General features: G+C 37.1%; 1 protein-coding gene across 2 annotated transcripts in view; it reads right to left on the bottom strand.

Moving 5' to 3' along the window:
* The window catches only part of LOC150081498 (adenosine kinase-like), a 174,350-nt gene that overhangs the window by 13,150 nt on the left and 138,967 nt on the right, over window positions 1-22,233 (bottom strand). Inside the window, exons 8-11 of one of the 2 annotated variants that reach the window (XM_090379332.1) lie at window positions 20,767-20,802; window positions 9,725-9,847; window positions 8,230-8,344; window positions 7,970-8,056 (exon numbers count right to left, since the gene is read on the bottom strand). In XM_090379332.1, coding sequence (XP_090235458.1) covers window positions 7,970-8,056; window positions 8,230-8,344; window positions 9,725-9,847; window positions 20,767-20,802 — 361 coding nt within the window. The remainder of the gene's footprint in view (window positions 1-7,969; window positions 8,057-8,229; window positions 8,345-9,724; window positions 9,848-20,766; window positions 20,803-22,233) is intronic. The other variant, XM_090379333.1, reaches the window with a different exon arrangement.

The following is a 22,233-nucleotide window of genomic DNA, read 5'->3' as shown; positions in this document are numbered from 1 at the left end:
ACATGGATGAGGCAGAAAGGTTAGGCAATGCCCACCGCATATCCCGGAGCAATATGGCCTTAGTTGCTAATGCTCCTAAAAACCAAATAACAAACATAACATGGCCTTAACAGTGACCCCCCCCCCCTCCATACACACTACTCTGATTCCACTCCCAGTCTCTACCTGGCATAGAAGAGCAAGCAAGATTACACACTAGCTGATCCGGGAGCTTTCTAAAGAGTTACCAATAGGTTCAGTCATGTGGACTATCTAGTGGCTGGCCTGTGAATACTGTTTTAGCGAAATACCCTTGAAATATCAGAAAGACTGGAGCTTGCCATGATGTCCATAATAACCTCAAAAGACGTTAATTGCACTTCACAATGGAAAAGATGTGGAGGCGGGGGGGGGGGGGGGGAATTGCCAGAGCTTTGCTCAGGAAACTAAACATGGGTTCCACCACTTCAAGCCAATAAGCAAAGTGGTGGTATTGCACCATTTGGTGAGTCATCTTCTACCTAGTTCTGCCTGGTAACACAGAGGAGCAGCATTGCTCCCCCATTTGGTGTGGATGCCAAACCTTGACCCCTGCTTATTTATTGTTATTTGGTTTTTTTTAGGAGAATTAGCAACTAAGGCCATATTGCTCCGGGAATATGCGGTGGTCATTCCCTGACCTTTCTGCATCCTCCGTATTTGGTGGTGACGGGCTCGAACCCCTGTCTAATCAAGAAGCGTGTGCTATGCACTGCTTCTCCTTCCCACCTGGCTATGGAGGCACCATTAAAGTGGCCGCCTCTGTTCTACAGCAACGTGTTCGAGGGGCAACAAGAGGGAGTAATACTCTTGATCTGATTATCAGCAGTGATTATTCATGCATTAAGAATTTGCAGATAAAGGAACCACTAGGTAGTTCCTTTATTGCTCCGGGAATATGCGGTGGTCATTCCCTGACCTTTCTGCATCCTCCGTATTTGGTGGTGACAGGCTCGAACCCCGGTCTAATCAAGAAGCGTGTGCTATGCACTGCTGCTCCTTCCCACCTGGCTACGGAGGCGCCCTTTATATATATATATATATATATATATATATATATATATATATATATAGACTTGTTAATAACGTTCAAAAATACCACCAGTGCAGTATTGCGATACTGTCACCTCACAGCAGATTCTAGTTGCAAAATGGCGGCTACTGACTGTGTGAGTGTGGTCCAAAACAGGTGTTCATGAAGTTATTCACTTTTTGCAAGCAAAAGGTCTTCACTAAGTGATATTCACCATGAACTGGTTGCTGTATATGGCAAAAAGGTGATGACAAAAAAAGGCTGTGTGTTTTTGGTGCAATGAATTTAAAGTGGGCCATGTTGACATTGAAGATTGACATCAGGCAGGCAGGTCCTCATCGAGCAAGATAGAAGACAATATTTCGCCATTAAGGGCATTGTTCTTGAAAACAGGCGAGTGAAACTGGGTGAAATTGAATAAATAGTAAGTCAACCATTCACGAAATTGTTAACAATGTCCTCGGCTTTCCAAAGGTGTGCTGCCACTGGGTGCCCCGACAATTGTCAGAGGACAAAGCAAAATGCATGGGGATGTGTCTGGAGAACCTGTTGTGATACAGTGCCGAAGGAGAGGATTTTTTTGCTCGCATAGTCACAGCTAACGAAAGTGGGTTCATCACTTTACCCCGGAGAGCAAACAAGACTCTGTGACCTGGACACATTCACAATCTCCTGCGTGCAAAACTGTTCCCAGTGTCCGAAAAGTCACAGATACAGTGTTCTGTGATCACCAAGGCATTCTGTTGAGTCGATTTCTTGCCGAAGGGAGAAACAATCACTGCCCAGCTTTACTGTGCAATGTTGGAAAAACTGAAAGCCAACATTCAATGCAAACGACTAGGACTCATGACAAATGGTGTGATTTTGTTGCATGACAACACAACACCACACATTGCTCACACCACTCGTAAGTGGTTGCACCGTAATTGTTGGGAAACTCTGTCATATCCCCCCCCCCCACAGCCCAGACATAGTGCCTTCAGACTTCCATTTGTTCGGCCTTCTGAAAAAACACCTTTCAGGAAAGGTGTTTTTTCAGAAGGCCGACAATATGAATTTATAGCCACCAGTATAAATATCATTTAGTAAAACAACCATATTCCCTATAAAGTATATCTAGTTATCACGCTCTATAGCATACATTTAAATTCTTTCCTCATATAGGTACTCTTTTGCCAATCCCAGTAGGTATTGTTCATCTTTGGATCTTTAAGAAACTTTTTTTTTTAGGTGCAGTCTATGTGTTCTAATATAGTATTTGAAATGCAAGTCTCACAATAGCCTTTTACAGTGGAATTATAACCTCCTTATCTCTACCAGCAAACATTTAATAAATCATTGACAGGACAATACGGGTCCTACTTACTTACACTGTAAGGAGAAAAACTTAATGTCTGACTATATCATGATAGATAAATCCTTTCTTTCTATATCTTAGTTTCATAGGTTACAGAAATCATGCTGATTAAAGAAATTGAGTCCATGGTACATAAGATGAAGGTCAAGAGGAAGGCAACCATTAAGGACTTGTAGAGTTGGGATATATACCTTGCAATAAGCTTTGCACATACTGTATTATTTCTAGCAAGGACTTATAGTACCATTGTTTTCATTATGTTTTAGTTAGATGCTTATGCTTTTCACTGTATTCACGTCCATGTGGTTTGAAGACATTGAATTTAAAGTGAAGCAAAATGAATTTAAAAATGCCCTAAGGGGAAATAATGCACTACTCTTTTCTCAGGTTGTCATACATAATTAAACTGTAATATGGGTCAAGTACCAAGAGTCTTAACATAAGACTTTCGTGAAACGTCAGCTGGTTATGTCAATGAGGAGTGTGAACTTTTATAAATGAACTTAACTCGCCGGATGTACTGTTAAAGCAGTGTTGGGAATTTTATACATATAAAGTCTAAAATATTTCAGGTTAGACTAAGTCTAAAGAATTTTAAACTCAAAATTCACAATTAATAATTATTGGAATACAAATTGTAACCCTTTATTTTTCTACCCCTAACAGCGCAATCTGATGATGAGTATCAGTAAGATGCCTGAAATGTATAGTGGCTATAAGCTTAATAAACTATTATTAATTTCATGTGGTATAAGAGTAGTCATTAATTATAGTAATTAATCTTCATGGAAAACAATCACAGAGCATCCCTCCCTAACTATATTAGGTCAGCTTTTTGTTATGCTAGCACCATAAATACAAGAAATTTATTTCTTCCAAAATTGGAAGAAATAAATGAAGTCAAATGAAGGGTTTTGGTGTTAAGACCCCAAGACTGACTAGACTAGAAATACGAATGAGTATAAAGGTGTATTTCCTAATTTTGTCCACGATATAATCTAGATGTCAATTAAAATTGAGAGAGAGAAAATCATTTTCATAGATTAAGAATAACAGCATTAGAAACAATTACTGAATATTCATTGAAATAATCACAAAGGATTTAATAAAGTAAAATCAAACAATTGGCTAAATGAGGAATGACAAAGATATCAAGCTGGGGATAGATACTGTGCAATAATCTTTGCACATACTGTATTATTTAAAGCAAGGACTTATAGTCATTACTATTTCACGCTGTTTGGTACCATTAGTACCAAACAGCGGGATATCCACATAGATGGCTAGAGAAAATTTTAAATCACTAACCTGAGTGTGATACAGCAAATCAAGTGCCTCTTTAGTACCACGACCAGTGCAAGAACCAAACTGGTCAGAAAAAATAGAGATTTATTCTGAAAAAGATGTAATCTTGTTAGCAACATGGCATTCAAGACACCTCCCCAAATGGGACATAAGTGCAATAGGGTGGTATGCTTTAACAGAAGAGGAGGCAAAAGGTTCTGGAATAAGCTTGAGGAGGGAAGATTTACAGATAACAGGGAAACCAATCAGAGGTATTTGTTCAGAGTTTGAGTAAAGAATGCAATTAATGAAACTTTTTGATGAAGGCAGTTTTGATAAGAGTCAACACTAACTCTTATAAGAGTTAACTAAGAATCACTTTTATAATTCTTATATTTAATTCTAGAGACACCAAAGACTACTTCAAATTTGTGAGAATAAATAAAAATCAGCAGAGGAAGAGTAAGAATCACTTAAAGATCTGATTTTAATATGAACAGAATTATCATTTTCAGGATAATCAGTATTTAGAATGGTTCTAATAGTACTAGTAGAAGTTATGGTTTCAGTATCATCATAATTTTGAAATGTAGATATTAGATGGGTGGATCTTGTCTATAGTTAAAAGGTAAACAAGGTCCCAAGGTTTATTGTCAAATGTTTGAACCAAATGCTACCAAGAAGTTTACTGTTATGAGTAGCCTTAACATAATTTGGCCCATATGCGGAGAGGACATATTTCTTGTGTAGTCTCAGATGGACTCTGTCAACCCTGTTGTGTATGTGTGAAGAAACTGTACCCAGCAAGATCGATTGGTGCAGTAATGTTGTTGTTGTTTGTTTGGTTTTTAGGAGCATTAGCACAAGAAAGGCACCCGGGGTGGATGGGATCTATCCAGTTATATTAAAGGAGGCAGCAAAGGAAGTAAGCAAACCCTTAGCCATAATTATGAGAGCTTCCTTGGACTCAGGGGAGGTACCCATAGACTGGAAATGTGCAAATGTGACCCCAATTCACAAAGGAGGATCAAAGGCTGACACAAGTAATTATAGACCTGTGAGCTTAACTTCTGTTCCAGGAAAATTAATGGAGGCACTGGTTAAAGAAGCACTGCAGGATCATTTAGACAAGACTTCAGTTATAGCTCGGACACAGCATGGTTTTGTTAAGGGGAAGTCTTGCCTGACCAATTTGATTGGATACTATGATGCAGTTACAAAAGAACTGGATGCAGGGAATAGCTTTGATATTATATACTTGGATCTTAGAAAGGCTTTTGATACTGTTGCACATGGAAGACTGCTACACAAATTGGAGCAGTGTGACAATGGAGGCAAATTGCTGCTATAGATAAAGGGGTGGTTGAGGGGGAGAAGACAGAGAGTGGTAATCAATGGACACTGCTCATCGTGAACTAATGTTATTAGTGGAGTCCCTCAGGGCTCAGTGTTGGGTTCATTATTGTTTTCTGTATTTATAAATGATATTGATGATGGTATATCAAGCTTAATGTCCAAGTTTGTAGACGATACAAAGGTTGGCAGGGTTGTCAAGGACACTACTGACACTATGCTGCTGCAACAGGATCTGGAAAGGTTGAGCAGATAGGCTGTGAGGTGGCAAATGAAGTTTAACATTGACAAATGTAAAGTACTACACATGGGAAACAGCAACCCCAGAGCAACGTATCAACTCTGTGGTACTACACTGACAGTGGTAGAGAATGAAAGGGACTTGGGGGTGGTTGTGCAGGCAGATATGAAGTTCTCTGAGCAGTGCAGACAGGCTGCAAGAGTAGCTCATGGAGTATTGTAAATGATATACAGGAATTTTTCCAGCAGGGATAAGGAGGTGATTATTCTCTTGTATAAGGCAATGGTCAGGCCACACCTAGAGTACTGTATACAGGTCTGGAGGCCTCATTTCAAGAAGGATGTAGAGCTGCTGGAACGAGTACAGAGAAGGGCAACAAGATTAGTGAATGGAACAAAGGGGTGCTCTTACGAAGAAAGGCTTAAGTTTTGCAAATTACAGTGTCTGGAGACTAGGCACCAAGCGAGGTGATCTGATAGGTGTATAAAGCCTTGAATGGTTTAAGCATGCTCAATGCTGATGGGATTCTTCCTCTAGCTCAGAATAATCACCTGAGAGGGCATAAATTCAAATTGAGGAAAGACAGATGTAGGATAGACGTGCGGAAATTTGCCTTTAGCCAGCGGGTGGTTGGTTGGTGGAACAGACTTCCATCCCTTGTCGTGGAGGTTGATAGCCTAAACAAATTTAAGGCTCAGCTGGACAGGTATTTCGAACGAATGGAGGGGTGAAATGGGAGTAGTGGTTGTTTTTTTTTTTTTTTTTTTTTTTCCCTTTGGCTGATGCTGCATAAGCTTGCTTTCTTGCATCAAATGCCTCTAGTAATGCTAATGTGACCCTTTGACCATGTGAGGTATGTCAGGTCGACCTATGTAGCATAGGTAAGGTGTCGGTGGTTCAGTAGGTAGTAAAATTACGAGCGTGATGGGTAAAGGGAAGGATTTATCAGACTTTGATAAAGGACAGGTTGTGGGTGCTCGACGAGCTGGTGCCTCAATTTTCCAAACGGCTGAACTGGTGGGGCGTTCGAGAGCTGCCATTGTTAAAGCGTACCAGGACTGGTGTCAAAATGGTCAAACAACGACCCAACGGCAAAACTGCAAAAGGTTGATGTTAGAGGTGAGTGCCGGGTCCAACGACTCGTACAGGCGAACAGGTGCAGCATTGTTGAAGAGTTGACTACCCAATACAACATGGGCCAACCTGGAACAATATCTGGCATGAACATGATTCGCACACGCGTGTATTGGGCTATACCAGCAGACAACCCCTATGGCATTCTCTCCTAACCAAGGTTCATCGGCATAAAAGACTCGCCTGGTGCAAAAAACATGCAAGTTGGACGTTAGAAGACTGGAAGAAGGTGTGCTGGTTGGATGAGTCATGTTATTTACTTCATACCGTGGATGGTCATGTATGGATTTCGCGTCAACAACAGGAGGCTCTTGATCCATCATGCATGGTATCAAAAGTGCAGGCCGGTGGAGGTGGCTTTATGGTGTGGGGCATGTTTCGCTGGCAGGAACTGGGGCCCTGGTGCATGTGGAACAACGCATCAGTGGTCTCCGCTATCATCAACTGCTTGCTGACTGTGTACACCCCGCTATGTTACACTTTTTCCCGAATGGTGATTGTGTCTTCCAAGATGACAATGTGCCTAGCCATTGGGCACTTGTGCAGGAATGGTGTGAGGAACACAGTTCTGACTTCCAGCATATCAATTGGCCTTTGAACTCCCCCGATATCAATCCCATAGAGCACTTGTGGGACACTATGGAAAGGCATATCAGGTGTCTGGATACAACAATCGCCTCCAATACCTGCATTGCTAGCCACATTACAAACAGCTTGGTTGGACATACCTCCTGAATGCTTCCGACATCATGTTGAATCAATGCCAGGTCAGATAGCTGCTGTACTGAGGGCGAAAGGAGGACTACAAAGTATTAGGTAGGTGGTCATAATTCAGTGATCACTCAGTGTATGTGAATTTTTCCAGCAGGAAAAAGGAGGTGCTTATCCCATTATATAAAGCAATAAAATACTGCATACAGTAGTGGGATGGAAGCCTCGTTTTAGAAGGAATTTTAGGAATGGATGCAGAAAAGAAAAATACAATTAGTTAAGAACAACAAAAGGATATATTTTTTTTTTTTATCATGAAAGACTATTTCTGTAAATTGCAGTGCTTGGAAAACAGTCACACACGAGGAAACCTCAGTGAAAAAGTATTTAAGACTTGAAATGGACTTAAACTAAATGCTGTTGGCACCTTGCTCTTTCTCAGACAACGTATATAGTGAGCATAAATTAAAAAATAGATTACTGCAGAATAGATGTGCAAAAATTAACTTTCAAGTCACAGAATATTTGATCATAGGAACAAACTTCCATCAGGTGTTGGAAGTGGGTAGTTTAAATTTAGGAAGAAGAGTTAGATAGTTGGATGTGGACAGATGAGATGAATGTTTTTTTTTTTCTTTTTGGATGAAGCTGTATAAGCTTGTTTCCTTGCATCATTTGTCACTACTACTAATACTAAATTTAACACAAGCCATAAATTCTTGGTTAATAAAATAAGAAAATCTCATTTCAGATGTCAATATTTGTGATCATGCATACTATATTCCCTTTTTCTGCAAATATGATCTCTCCTTCTCTAATGAAATAAAAGATTTCATACCTCCAACAAAGGCATCCCCTGCTCCATTAGTATCGACAATATCCTCAGGTTCTACAGGAACAACATGGTGCTCTGTTATAGAGCCATCTGAAAATTGCACATGAATTCAATTACAACTAATTACAAAGATGAAACAAGATCATGATATAAAATTGTCATTATGTCAGGGACTACTTGTATTATATTATATTCATTATATAATAAAAAGCACACAATTCATATTTTTTGAACATCTATAAATGTAACTGTAAAATGCTTACCTTGTGCAAGAACTACAGGATCTTTACCAGCTGTTATAATAACAATTCTTGATTTTTGTACATTCTTTTTTGGGAGCTTAGATATTTTAAGAGCAATTTCCTTTATATCTTTTGTCTGTATATATTAACAAAACAAAAGGTCAGAGACAGCAAGACAAAAGGGATGTATGTATAACTATTAGTCTATATTTGGGGGGGGGGGAAGAAAATCATTTAGATTTCTAAGTTATTTCATAATAAAAGATGTAAACAATGATGTAAAAGAGTATCTGAAAATAAATGCTGATCTACACATTAAATGCCAAATTACAAACATTTAATGTGTGAAGCAGTGGTATTATACACCCAGTGGAAGGGATTATTAATATCTTTCAACCTTTAAAAATCTAAATCTCTAAAACATTTAACATTCATTCATCTCTCTCTGCCAGAACACTTCGCCCAAATTAATAAAAATATAATCATGTGCAAAAGTTTGGGGAGTAGCACATTTTGAGAAAAATGTCACCACTTATCAATTTCAATAAAATTGTGCAGACATCTATAAAACATAATTCATAAAATCCAACAAGAATACATAAATTATGTAAGTAATGAAAGAATGATAATCAACTTATTAAAATCAAGCAGATTTCATACAATAATGAAGGATTACATAGGGATTAATAAGTTGTTTAATCACCCGCTCAACTATGACACAACTCTTTGTGTATCTCTCTGTTCCTACCAAGGTTATCCAGAGGATCTCTAGCAAAAAGAAATTGCTCCTCGAGGGCAGATTTTTAGTTCATATGGAGTTCATGGGATCAGTGGGGGTGGGGGATGACAGAGACTTGAAATCTGCTTCCTCAAAGAATTCTAAGCATGTGCTATACGGTTAAGGTTGGAGGCAACTTTGTTCTCTGGATATTTTCACTTATCAGAAATTCAGCAGAGGGCTATGGAGAAGTGTTTTATTATCCATAAAAAGAAATTAAGGACCAATAATATCCCAGAGCAGTCTCACATATGACATTAAACTTATTTCTCTACAGTCAAGCAGTCAAGATTCTACCCTCATCAAAGCGGGCATAAAGCCATTAACGGTTATACCTCCTCACATCATTACACTCCCACCACATTCTCTCCAGATGCAACACCATCAAGAATTGCTATTCAAGTTGAATCTTGACTTAACAGAAAAACAGAACATTACTATGCCATTTAATGTCCCAAATGCAACACTTTGGGACACTGGTGTTCCAGAGTGCTGCAATTGCAAGGGAATGCAAGTCACAGGTTTCCTAAACTAAATCCCCCCCCCCTCCAAGAGTATATAAAAGCCTGCGTGACACTGTATACAATATGGCACAACACAAAATGTGATTCCAATGCAAGTTGGCATGCAGACATTTTTCTGTTGTGTTTAGCTGTTAAGAATGGATACTAGTAGACTTTTAAATGTTACTACCCACAGATAGCATTCACCTTTCCTGCAGTTACATGTTCTAGTCACCTGGAACTGTTTCTGTAACCTCGAGATGACATTTTCAACTACTCGAAGAACCCAGCTGCCTCCACATGCGATTATGCCATCTCCAACACCCAGAATAATATTGACCTGCCATGCTGTACAATTCTGTAAAGGAAAATCTATCAGATATATTTTTTTTGCCTAGCAGGATAAAAGAAAAATGCAATTTAAACCTATTTCTAGAAGGAGTACAAAACTGGCATGCTACAGGGCTTTTTGTGCAAATTTACATATGGCAACTTCCTTAGCTTTTGCACAAAAGTGCAGTTATTGATTTATTATTATTATTGATTAAGAACAGAAAAGTTATGCATTTCATTACAAAATACAATAAACTGTATTTTAAAGTTATTAACCTCAGTTATATGTTCTAAATTGTTTTTTTCAATTTTTCTTTCTTTTTTGCTTTGTTTGACAATGAGTGAAACCAATAATTTAGACCTTCTACAGTTAGTACTGCCACGTGTTTATTTTATTTTTTTTTCGGGTAGGCATTTTATTTATCTAAATAGAAATTTTTCCTGAATAAAAAATAATTATACAATTCAAATTTTTTTTAAAAATTTTATTTTATAAAGTGATTATGAAATAGTTTCATAATCACTTTGTAAAAGAAATAGTCATCCAAAAGGAAAAATTAAATGCAAACATAAAAGGCATTATTACTGTTAAAAAAAAAAAAAAAAAAAAGTACCTGCATATCCTTTTGCAGAGCCCCCAATTAATAAAAAGAACCAAATACACAGATGTACACCTTGTAAAATGTTTATTTATACAAGGTGCATATTTGTATTAATAATATAACTTTTAGTTATTTTTTTTTACCATTGAAAGTTCTATAGTCACTTTTTTTAAAATCCAGAGATTTGCTCCACAACCATTCAGAATTGCATACACGTTTATATGAACTTTTCTCCAGGTCTTCAAAGATCCTGAAAGCACAGATTTTGTATAAAATATACGGTATTTCATAATACCCTGTATTTTTTGTGCCAATATACATTATTCAGAACTGCCAACTTCTGACTTGCAAAAAAGCTGGAGATCAGGAACTTGCAAGCATGAGGAAAACATGAAATTCTAGGTCAAAAGAGAACAAGAAATTTTTCAGAAAATACAGGTTTCTGTACAGTTCAGACTACAAAAGAATTAAATTTCACTGATCTAGTATTCTTTGAGTGCAAATTTCTGTTTGGATACTTTATTAGATAACAAACAACTGATTTTAATTGCTTAAAGGAAGATAGCATTGAAGATTTTGCCATCTTCAGAAATGTTGAGTCAAGATTTGTTTCCATATCAATGGCCCAGCATGTCTAGACTTGGCTGTCAGGAAAATTTCCTGAGAATCACCAGGAAGAAAAGGTTGTGAACTCTTTAATCTGGTTTAACATGTTCACTGTCCCAATACATTATATTTATGTGACCTCAGAAGTCCAGCCTATGAGATTAATTAAGGTGTGTACGTAAGTATGTACATATAGCTATTTTGTATATAGTTTATGTTTTTTTTTTTTTTTTACTATGCATCATATGTGATGCCCGGACTTGTGAATACAAATTTACCCCTCCACGTCCATGAATCACGTATGATTACTTTTCACGTTATACTGTTGACCTTCAAGTGTTTCAGCCATGGTCTCAAGTTATTAGTTACTTTCTAGTGTGCAAATGGGTAGTCGTGGACTTAGTGATGAGGAATTGCGAAGAATATTGGAGGAAAGTGACTATGAGCCAATTTCTAGCGATAGTGGACGATTATGTACCAGATACAGTTTCCGAGCCTGATATTGATAGTGGAAATGAAACGAAACAAATATTGACACAATTGATGGATATGGCGGGTACATCAGGGCAACATGAAGCTTCTGCTAGTGTTAGTAAAAGTCACTGGACTTACATTTCTCCTCCTCAGAAGGAAGCTTTCATAGGTTCATCCGGTATCCAAAATATTGACAGTATAATGAGAAATGGTAAAGCTTCTATAACCCACATTTATTATAAATTTATAAATGAAGACGTCATAAATCTTATGGTGAACCAGACAAATTTATATGCTCATCAGGTTATGAATAGTCAAGTAACAGTGAAAGTAAGAATACAATGATAGAAAGATACTAATGAAAGTGAAATGAAAGTTTTTGGGATTCATCTTATTCTCAGGTATTGTTTCATATCCGAGATGGGAGTATTATTGGAAAACGGACCCTATGTACTACCATCCATTGTTATATAATTTTGGAATAACTTACAATTGTTTTACTAGCCTACTAAGATGCTGGCATTTTGCAGATAACACAGCAGAACATTCTAATAGATTGTATAAAATTCAACTCCTTATTGATCTAGTAATTACAAATTTACATAATTTATACTTTCCTGGGGATGTTGTTGTTATTGACAAATCTATGATACCATTCAGAGGTCGGCTTATTAGGCAGACTAATAAATGAAGGGCAACTTCTAGTTGCAGATAATTATTATATTAGCATACCTCTTGCGAATTACCTGAAATCAAATAATACAGATTTGTGTGGTACACTTTGTAGTAATAGATTGGGAGTTCCTAAGGAAATAATCCAAAAGAAATTACGCAGGGGTGAAAAAATAACAATGCAAAAAAGATAATATTGTGATCACTAAGTGGCGTGATAAGAGAGATGTTTTGATGTTGTCAACACGTTTTGGTGATGAAATGAAGAAGTGTAGAAGAAGAAATGAACAAGTAAAACCAAAAATAACTGAATACAATAAGGCAAAAAAGGGAATTGATGTATCAGACCAAATTTCAAGTTACCAGTCACCAATGAGAAAATCACTGATATGGTATAAAAAAAATTACAATAGAATTAGTTTTTGGGACAGCAATTGTGAACACATTCATAATTTTCAATGAATTACAGCAAGAGAAGAAAGACAATGATGTCTCTTTTAGAAGTGAGAGAGACAATCACTAAAGAATTGATGGGAATCAAAACGGAACAAATCTCTAGTACAACCGCTTGTCAATCCTCATCTCAGCATTTTCTGTCAGAAATTCCGAGGCTTTCCCATGGTAAAATTCACAGGAAAAGGTGTCATGTTACAAAGAAGCAAAAATTGCTGGAAAAAATCCCAAATTGGCTGCCAAGCAAGTTCATAATGAATGTAAATCATGTGAGAAGCCATATTGTATGAAATGTTTTGAAAATAAACATAAAAATTAGTCTTTTTTTTTTTTTTTTCAGTTTTTTGTACTTCTGAAATAAAATACACTTTTCTTCACATTTTGAAATCTGTTTTATATACTCCTAACATTGCATGTAATTTGAAATAATTGATGTAGCTATGTATAAAAACTAGGAAACGTTTATGCAGGTTCATTAACTTTTCTAAAAAAAATATTTTCTTGTTAATAAGTCCACAAAAGATTAAAAACATAGGTCAGAAGTACAATTTTTTAAAAATTGTTTAAGCTGGCAAGGTCCATGGGAATCACATATGATGCCCGAACTTATTACAAAAACTATTGTGCATCACATGTGATTCCCTGGACAGTGAACGTGTTAATATTTTATGTCACTCAACACTGCAATGAAAAATTAAGATCCCAAGCATGATTTCCTTGTGCACTTATCAGTTCCCCAACAAGGACCACTACACATAAATTATTTCATAATAATATCTTTACCCCGACTTCTAATCTCTCTTGGCACAAGCACATTACAAATATTGCTTCCTCTGCATCTAAAAAACTTGGTTTTCTCTTTCGCTCTCGCCGTTACTTTTCTTCCAAACAGTTGCTCACTCTGTATAAATCGCAAATCCATCCTGCCATGGAATATTGTTCCCAATCTGGGGTGGTGCCCCCAAAACCTCTCTCAGGCTTCTTGATTCCGTTCAGAAGACGGCAGTTAGGTTAATTAATAATTCATCTCTAACAGTCTTTCCACTCGCTGTCTCATAGATGTACTGTTTCTGCTGCATGCCTCTTCTACAGATACTTCCATGGGCACTGTTCTTCTGAATTGACTTCTATAATTCCCGCTCTCTCTTTCAAAACAGTCTGAACGCGTACCGCCACCAGCAAACATCCATTTACTATCCAACTTCAAACTCACAGAAGCAACGTTTCATCTTCCTCATTTATTCATTCAAATGACGTTTTCTGGAACAACCTTCCTTCATACATATTTCCTGAAAATTAGTCTACAGAAGTTTAAGTCCAATGTTAACAAATATCTTCTTTCGTCTTCTCAACCTCCAATCCAAGCACGGTACTAAGTATATAGGTTCTAATACCTCTCATGTTTGGGGTTTACATAAAAAAAAAAAAAAAAAAAAATTGTCACACTGAAATTGACAGAACTGATTCTGCAAATAATCTACAGCTTCATATACTTTTTTTTTTTTTTTTAAATCTTTAATAGCAATAAAAAGGAATGGAAACTGGCAAACAAAAAATTCAAACTTAATAAAGAAAGCACATCCTATTTAACCTATTCATCCCTCCAATAGTTAGTCTAGTTGTTCCTTGAATTTATTTAACCTATCAACTTCCACAATAACAGATGGAAGTCTGTTCCAGCAATCAATCATCTGCAAACTTCTGCAACTGTCCTTTTCTCAATTTGAATTTGTGCCTCCTCATCCCATCGGCACTGAGCTTGCTCAATTCATTGGAAGCCTTAAACATCTCAATCAGATTACCTCACAGGTGCTGAAGAACTGAAGCATTCCTTGATAAGAGCACCCCTTTGTTCCCTTGACCAATCTCATTGCCCTTCTCTGTACTCATTCCAGCAGCTTTACATCCTTCCTAAAATGAACCCTCCAGACCTGTATACAGTACTCAAGGTGTGGCCTGACCATTCATTTTTCTAACATTCATTCACTCATCCAGGCACACTTTTTCATCCTTACATTCACACACAGCCCTCATCACTCAGACTCCACAGTCATTTGCTAATTTTACTCAATTTCCACATTTACTCTTTCAGCACTCGCCCTTTCTCACACATTCATCGCAGAGGTATAAATTATCATTCACTCACTCACCCTTCTTAGCATTTCCTCTCACCTTTACATTCATTCAATCCTCATTCATACTAGCATACTTCAGAAACCTGTAGCTTACTAGTTTTTTTTCCAGCTGACAGGTAATCCTGGCTGCATGTCTATACCAGTTTCTTTAAAGTCCTTTCCGTGAGTGTTGTCGTGTTTGGTAACTCAGTCTGTTTTGGTTGGATGTATGTTATGATGAGGGCAGTGCCAGCAGTCTACCTTTATTCCAATCAGTCACGTCACATTTGGTTATTTTCCTACCTCTATGGTCCCCTAGTAATGAGCCAAAGGAGCCCCCAGAGACAGGGTGTCAAATCTGGTAAAGTCTGTTAATTTCCGAGTCAATTCAGGTATGTTGAGTCATGTAGAGATTCTGTCATTCACTGGGCACGGGGAAGGAAATGGGCTGGTTATGTTTGGTCTACTGATTTGGTACCGGGACTGGTTGAACAGCCTGTCTCTAAGTTTTGGCAGATTTCAAAAATCTGTAAAAGGCCTCCTCCATGATGAATTGGTATTCTTGGCCCCTAGGAAGGGGTCCAATTTCTGTGATTAACAGTCTACATTGATTTTCACAGATTACACAGTCATTTAGAACATGTGCCCAATCTTCACTTTTGCCACATGTAACAGTGGTGGTGGTGGGGGGGGGGGGGTTGGCAGTCCCAAAGAGTGCAATTTAGCTTTAAGGGATCCATGACCTGTCAATAGAAATGTGGTATTAAGTCCTGGTGGTTTTGGGCTAACCATAGCCACCTGTGGAAAAAAACATTTTGGTGGTAGCACCTTTGGTCTCTTGCTCCCATTCAGTTTGCCATATCTGATGTAGTTGTGTGGCAATTTGTCATTTTTCTGTCAATGTCATTGGTAAGGTTTGGGGTTATGTCTAGGAAACCCATGGGGATTCCTTTTTTTTTTTTTTTTTAAGTCTATAATATAGCCCTTTTTTTGCAATTTAAAGTTGCAGTGGTAGGGTACCGGCGAAAACTAGCAGGGCCAGGATACTAACTGTACAGCATGCTCTAGTTATTGTTAATAAGATTGTTCTTTGAATGCTATTTAATTTTGCTCTGTTTCTAACTATGGCTGTGCAATGAAACCATACGCCAGCACTATAGGAGGTTACAGGTAAAAAACCCTGCTCTGTAAATGAGCACCAGGGTTCTGCGCTTGACACCCCAATTGGCTTGGCTGATTCTGTCAATCATTCCAACATAATTTTGGACTTTTTTGGCCAAGTATGACAGGTGTGGATAAAATGTTAATTTGTAGTCTAGAATTATGCCTAACTATTTCAATTCTGGACTATGTGAATTGAAGTATCACCTATTTTTATCAATGGTGGTAGTCTTATTTTAGATTTCTTTTCAGTAGGATACATTTAGTTTTTTCAGCCAAAATTGAGCATGTGGATTAGCACCCTTTCCTGCAGTTGTTTGAGTGCCACGTTTGCTCTTTCTTCCACCACCCTTCTGGTGTTACCTTTTACCAATAAGACAAGGTCATCAGCAAAGGTGACCCTGTCTATAAGGCCTAAATCTGTCAGGAATTCAAGCACAGAGGTCCAAAAGAATGACCTAGTACTGAACCCTGTGGGCAACCTTTCGTAACTGATGTTTTATTTCTTGGAACTGTGTGCGTACTGCTATCATGTCTGTTACTAAGATGGGTATTTATACATTGATATAGATTTTGTGGTCATTTGTCTGGCAGAGTCTTCGGGGTCTTTGACACCCTCTGGTGTCAAATGACACCAGAGGGTGTGAAATGCACCAGCAAAGTCAACAGATATTGCCAGCATGTACTTTTGATCACTATTTACTGCTGTTAGGATATAGTGCATGGCATCCTCAGACGAGGATCTTTGCTTGAAACCAAATTGCTGTTCAGAATTTAGGTTGGCTTCAGTATAATATAAATTAAGACTATGGAGGAGTAGGCTTTCCATTATTTTTCCTAGGACAGACAAAGCTATAGGTCTGAATGATTTAGGTTCAGTAGAATTTTTTTCTGAATCCTTTAAAGATTAATCTAATTATAGCTAGTTTCCATTTAATCACTGCTTGGCTGAGGGAAACCCTCAGCCAAGCAGTGATTAAATAAGTTCAGTAGAGTATCAGGAGAAATTTCTGCTAACTTTTTAATGGTTTCTATTTCAATTAAGTCAGGTCCCAGGCACTTATTGTTTTTAGTTTTTAAGAGTGCTGCTTGGAGTTCTTCCATGATGAAGGGTGGTTCTATTGACATATTGCTATAATTTATATTACTGGTCATTATGTCACTCTGAGCCTGGGATAAATGTCATTCTTAGACTGGAATAAATGATCTAATATGTTATTTACACAGTCTGCCCAAGTGTGAGTTGGGGTTCCATTTGCCTTAATTGTAGAGTTCACTATGTCATCTCTCGGCAGTTTGTTGATGACAATCCTGTAGACCACACCTCAAGAGTTGGCATTATCAGCCATCTCCACCAAGGCCCACCAACATTCCTTTTTTTTTTTTTTTTGTCCTTATTTGAGCAGTATATGAGTTTCTGAGAGTCCTATAGGAACCTCTCAGAGCATCATTCTCGGGCGAAGTTACCCTTGCTATCTGGAAGTGTTTTCTGGTCTGGTGTACCCTTCGCCAGAGTATATCAAGTTCAGGGCACCACCACCACCAGGGAACAGCATTTTTCTTCGGTTTTCTTTTGGGTATTGCTAGATTGGATGCTTTTTGAAGCATAATTGTGACATTTAGGTTGTGTTCATCTGAGCTATAGTTATTATGGATCTGTGTCTGCTGTGGTTCTATTCTGTTTTCATCTGTGAAGGTCTGCCGGTTAGCTTTCTTTAAGTTGTATCTGATTATATCTTGGGGGTGGCTGTATCTGGCTGTCTATTTAAGGTAAAAAGTTATAGCCCTATGGTCTGAAATGGTCCAAGCTTCTTGGACCATCCAATCTATAATTTTGGTAGATATGGAAGCAGTAGCCAAAGTTATATCTATATCACTTTTCCACAGTGTACTACTATAGATAGGTAGGTTGTGGGTCTATTTATTACCTGTAGAGTACAAGTGGCTAGGTAGTCTTGTTAGGAGTTGGCCATTATGTGTTCCTGGTCTGTCATTTGTACGGCTGTGCTAGAGGCTTGACTGACAGTTGGCATCCATGGAGACTATTATCTTAGAATTTGGAAGAACTGTCAGTACATTCTGTAGATAATGAATGCTGGGATTTATTATCTACTCTAGATAATAAATCCCATGATACAATGTGAAAGGATCCTGTTTGATTAATTATTTGTGCCCAAACTGCTAATGGGAAACAGAGTTAACCTTTGTCACTGTTAAAAGAAGGATTTCTAATTACTATTGCTGCTAGTGAGGTTTTATGTGAAGACTATTATTCTTATGTTCTAGGGTATCCCTGAACCCTATCCTGATGAATATAAGGCTCTTGGATTATTAGGATATGTATATTATTATCCTCTGCTTTAAGCTTGATTTGATCTACAACTGTAGATGCTCTGTGAGCATTTAATTGGATGAACTTTAGAGCCCTGGCACAAGTCTGGTTTAAATTAAGGCCCATAATTGGTTCTCAATTTAAGCTATTCATTAAAAAGGCCTCTCTGCAGTCAGGAACTCGATAATTCATTTTTAGTACCACTAAACACTGACTCAAGACTGCATATATAGCTTTATTTATGATAAAATAAAGCAAAATATACTATAAAAATATAAAAGTATATTTAAAAACTGCAATTAAAATAAAAATGTACGTTACAATAAGGTAGCAACAGCTGCCTTCATTAGCTGAAATGATTATGGGTTATCCAACTATATATATATACACACATATACACCCACACACCTAATGCTATCCCAATAGGTCTGCAACGCCACTATGGCACACAAGCATTACCAGCTTCCCGTACACTGGAACTGGAAACGAACCATTCTAAACCGCTCATCCCTCCCTAAAATGAGGGACTCGAAAAGCAGATGCATGCAGCAACCCTTATCCCTATTAATGCTATATTGTCTGGACGAACATATTCATAAGCTCTCTAGCCACTTCCGGTTCAGAAACCCCTAGCCCCATTGACAATCAATGCTTCCTTTGGCTGAAATACCATGTCCTGTTTCCCAAGTGTGTTCAGCTATGGCTGAGTTCCCATTATCCGCTGTCTTGATGGCTCTACCATGTTCACCTAGCCGAATGCGTAATCTATGCTTTGTTTCACCCACATTAAACTCCCCACACTACACTCCCCACACTCCGGGCATTCAATCTCTATATGACCCCGCTGGTGTCACAAGTTAGAATCTTTAACCCTGGATACCTGTGTAAAGGTATGAAGTCTCCGACCAGGAAGATGCACACAGCGTATATGACATGAGTGTAAAATACGTGCAATGGGTTCTGAAATACCCAGATCTCAATTTAAGCTGTTTTACCATTTTTTGATAGCTGGGACAATTATTGTCCCTAAGATTATAGTGAAAGTCTATTTTGGTCAACTTACACGTAGCACACTTAGGTTGTGTGCTTCTACTGTTACAGTTTTTATAGTCGTGGCCAGTGACTGCAGTGGCCACAGATCAGGTCTTTTTGCTTGCATTGCCTGGCTGTATGACCAAATCTGTGGCAGCAGCAACATTTTGTAACTGGGAAATATTCCCTGAATCTATGGCTGGTCCAGCCAGCATAGATTCTCTGCTGATTTTTAAGCACTGTCCATTTTTTTTTTTTGTTCCAGCAAATAATTGGGACAAGGAATTTTTCTAATTTGACACCATGTGACTTTTTGGCAATTCCCACAATTAAAACACAGCACACAAAAGGAAAGTAATTTGAGCCAATTCAAGAGACTCAATTAAACATGATGGCCTATGGCCTACCAAAAGCATTCACAAAAGAATGTTTTGATTAGTGGTACAACCAGTGTGTGGTTGTAGGAGATTATATTGAAGACTATTAACAATGTAAACATTTATCATTCACTGAAGGTTGATAAAATAAATTTTTACAAATTAACTTTTTGATCACACCTTGTAAAATAAAATTAATAAGAAAAAAGGTTTCTAATGTTTATTCTGGCAGTTCTTTCATTGAAATGTATGAATCCGATTTTATACAACAAAATTATGTTGATGCCAACGCACCATATTTTTTGTATAGTTTTGGAGTATTACATACGACAAACTGGTTGACAGGCTTTTCTAAGTCATTCTGACTTGGAATGGACAATAAAGACCACCTATTGTCTGATGAAGGACTGGTAAGTACTATCATTCAGTCAAAAAAAATGAATTAAACTCAATCATTTGTTTGAAAATTGTGTAATAACAAGGCAGTTTATGAAAACTGCAATTTAAACTCTGACACTTGCAAAACAAAAGATGAAAAAAGTCCCTGCACTTTTTGCAAGTTATAGTTTCTTCAAAACAACTGCTTAAAAAAAAATAATAAAAATAGATTTGGTTGAAAATAGACCAGATATTGAGAACAAAGCCTTTCTACCAAATTTTTTTTCTGGCAAACTATCAGTAATTAATCCCAGAGATCCAAAATATACAAACCATTACAATATCAGAATATTTCATATTCTGATGTTGTGATGGAAATACATTTGTGTTTACTGAAGTTTCAGAAAAAGTGTTAACCACATGTATGACCATTCCGATTTAAACATGTTTTATGCAACATTTACAAAAGGTATGAAAGACATTTTTCTTCACAATGGGATGATCTCAATTCACTCAAGCTGTTCCATCCTTTGAAGACCTTACAGAAAGTGTGTAAATAGTTTACATATTACTATGGTTATCCATGGCACTTCACATATGCTCATTAAAAGTTTTCCATAATAAGCCTTCTAAAGAGAATACAAAAACTCAGCTAATGACTGATAAATTTACAAATGATACTAATATTTAGAATCATCTTTTAAACAAAATATAGGGGATTAATTTTCTCATAAAAAACTTACCGAAAAACCCTGCTCCTGGGAAAATGTTATTGCTTCCTAGACAGAAATCCAAAGAAATGGTAAAAGATTAATCTGCCTGTAGAACTAAATAATAAAAGTTATGTCTTCCATCTTAAGAATGATAAAAAATACTAGTGAGAAATATAAAATACTATATCAATGTAACAAATGAAGAATAGATATGTAATATGTAATGTTAATTTAGTGACAACTCAAGAAAATTTAACACATTTCACTTATAAGGAAAAATAACCGTTAACCAATTTTCATAATTATAGTTCCTTATGGTGTCTAATACATACTTCCGGTCATGGTATCTAAGGTCACCATTAGCAAATCTAAAACACTGATGGAGATGACATTCATGTCTCACTGGTAGTAATGCACAGATTATTTTGGCAAAGTCTAATTGTTCTGCAATAGCCAAATCCTTGCTTGTATCTTCATACTGGTGGAACTATTAGTAAATTTGGGTATATATAACATGTGCATAATAATACAAATGCCTAGAATATGAAGACTGCCATCCAAGCACCTACCAACAGCCAAAATTAGAGGAGTGGTGTCCTTATGGCCAAGCTGCTACGATAAAGGGTAGAAGACTATACATAAACAGTGAATTGCCTCACTTTATTTAATGAAGGCTCAAAGTATCCAAAATCATGTCTGGTCTCTAGAGTGGAGCACCAGTCTCACCCCATCTCTTCTATCAGAGAAGATGAGTCATGTCTTTGGTGCTCATAAAAGGCATCATGGCAAAGTTTAACATTCCTTATGCTACAGTGTCAAAAATGGTATTTGTAGGCCTGCCACTAGATAAACTACCACACCAAACCTATTGGTAGTGCTCTTAGAGGCATCTGGTTCAAATGATATATAATCGCATTTCCTCAAACTCTGCCAACTGTGAATGGAGGAGAATCAGTAGTGAACATATGAAAATACCATTCCCCACATACATGTTATACTAAAGAACTGGATATACTTAACTGTGCTAAAAGCACATCTAAAAACTTGAATAGATGTTATCTCCAAACTTTTCATAATGCATCAATGTCAAAGAGGGAAAAGTCAAAATAATGAAAGAAGCCCAAATATTGGTTTAACTCATTTCACAAATATACATGATCATAACTCAAATCTCAATAATGCTATTACCATCTATAATATTCCAAAGCTCACTTTTTTTTTTTTTTAAATATCAGTGTTTTCTTTGGCCACAGTTAGTTGCATTGGTAATAATTCTCTTTAATTTTTTCTTTCACTTTAAATGTGGTATGTGAATGTCTGATATGATATTTGATTTGATATTCCACCGACTTCTTAATATACAATCTCTTCTTTTGATCTCTTTACCCTATCTGTAAATTCATTTGTTTCTATTGATCTCTAAAACTGATAAATCAGCGATTTCTTTTTAACTTTATTTGGAATATGCAGCACATTGAAAGCAAGGTGTCAAAATTC

The sequence above is a fragment of the Mastigoproctus giganteus genome, chromosome 8, assembly GCF_048544385.1.
Source record: "Mastigoproctus giganteus isolate SK-2022 chromosome 8, ASM4854438v1, whole genome shotgun sequence".
Classification (NCBI taxonomy): Eukaryota; Metazoa; Arthropoda; class Arachnida; order Uropygi; family Thelyphonidae; genus Mastigoproctus; species Mastigoproctus giganteus.
This window is presented reverse-complemented; position numbering and strand designations above follow the sequence as displayed.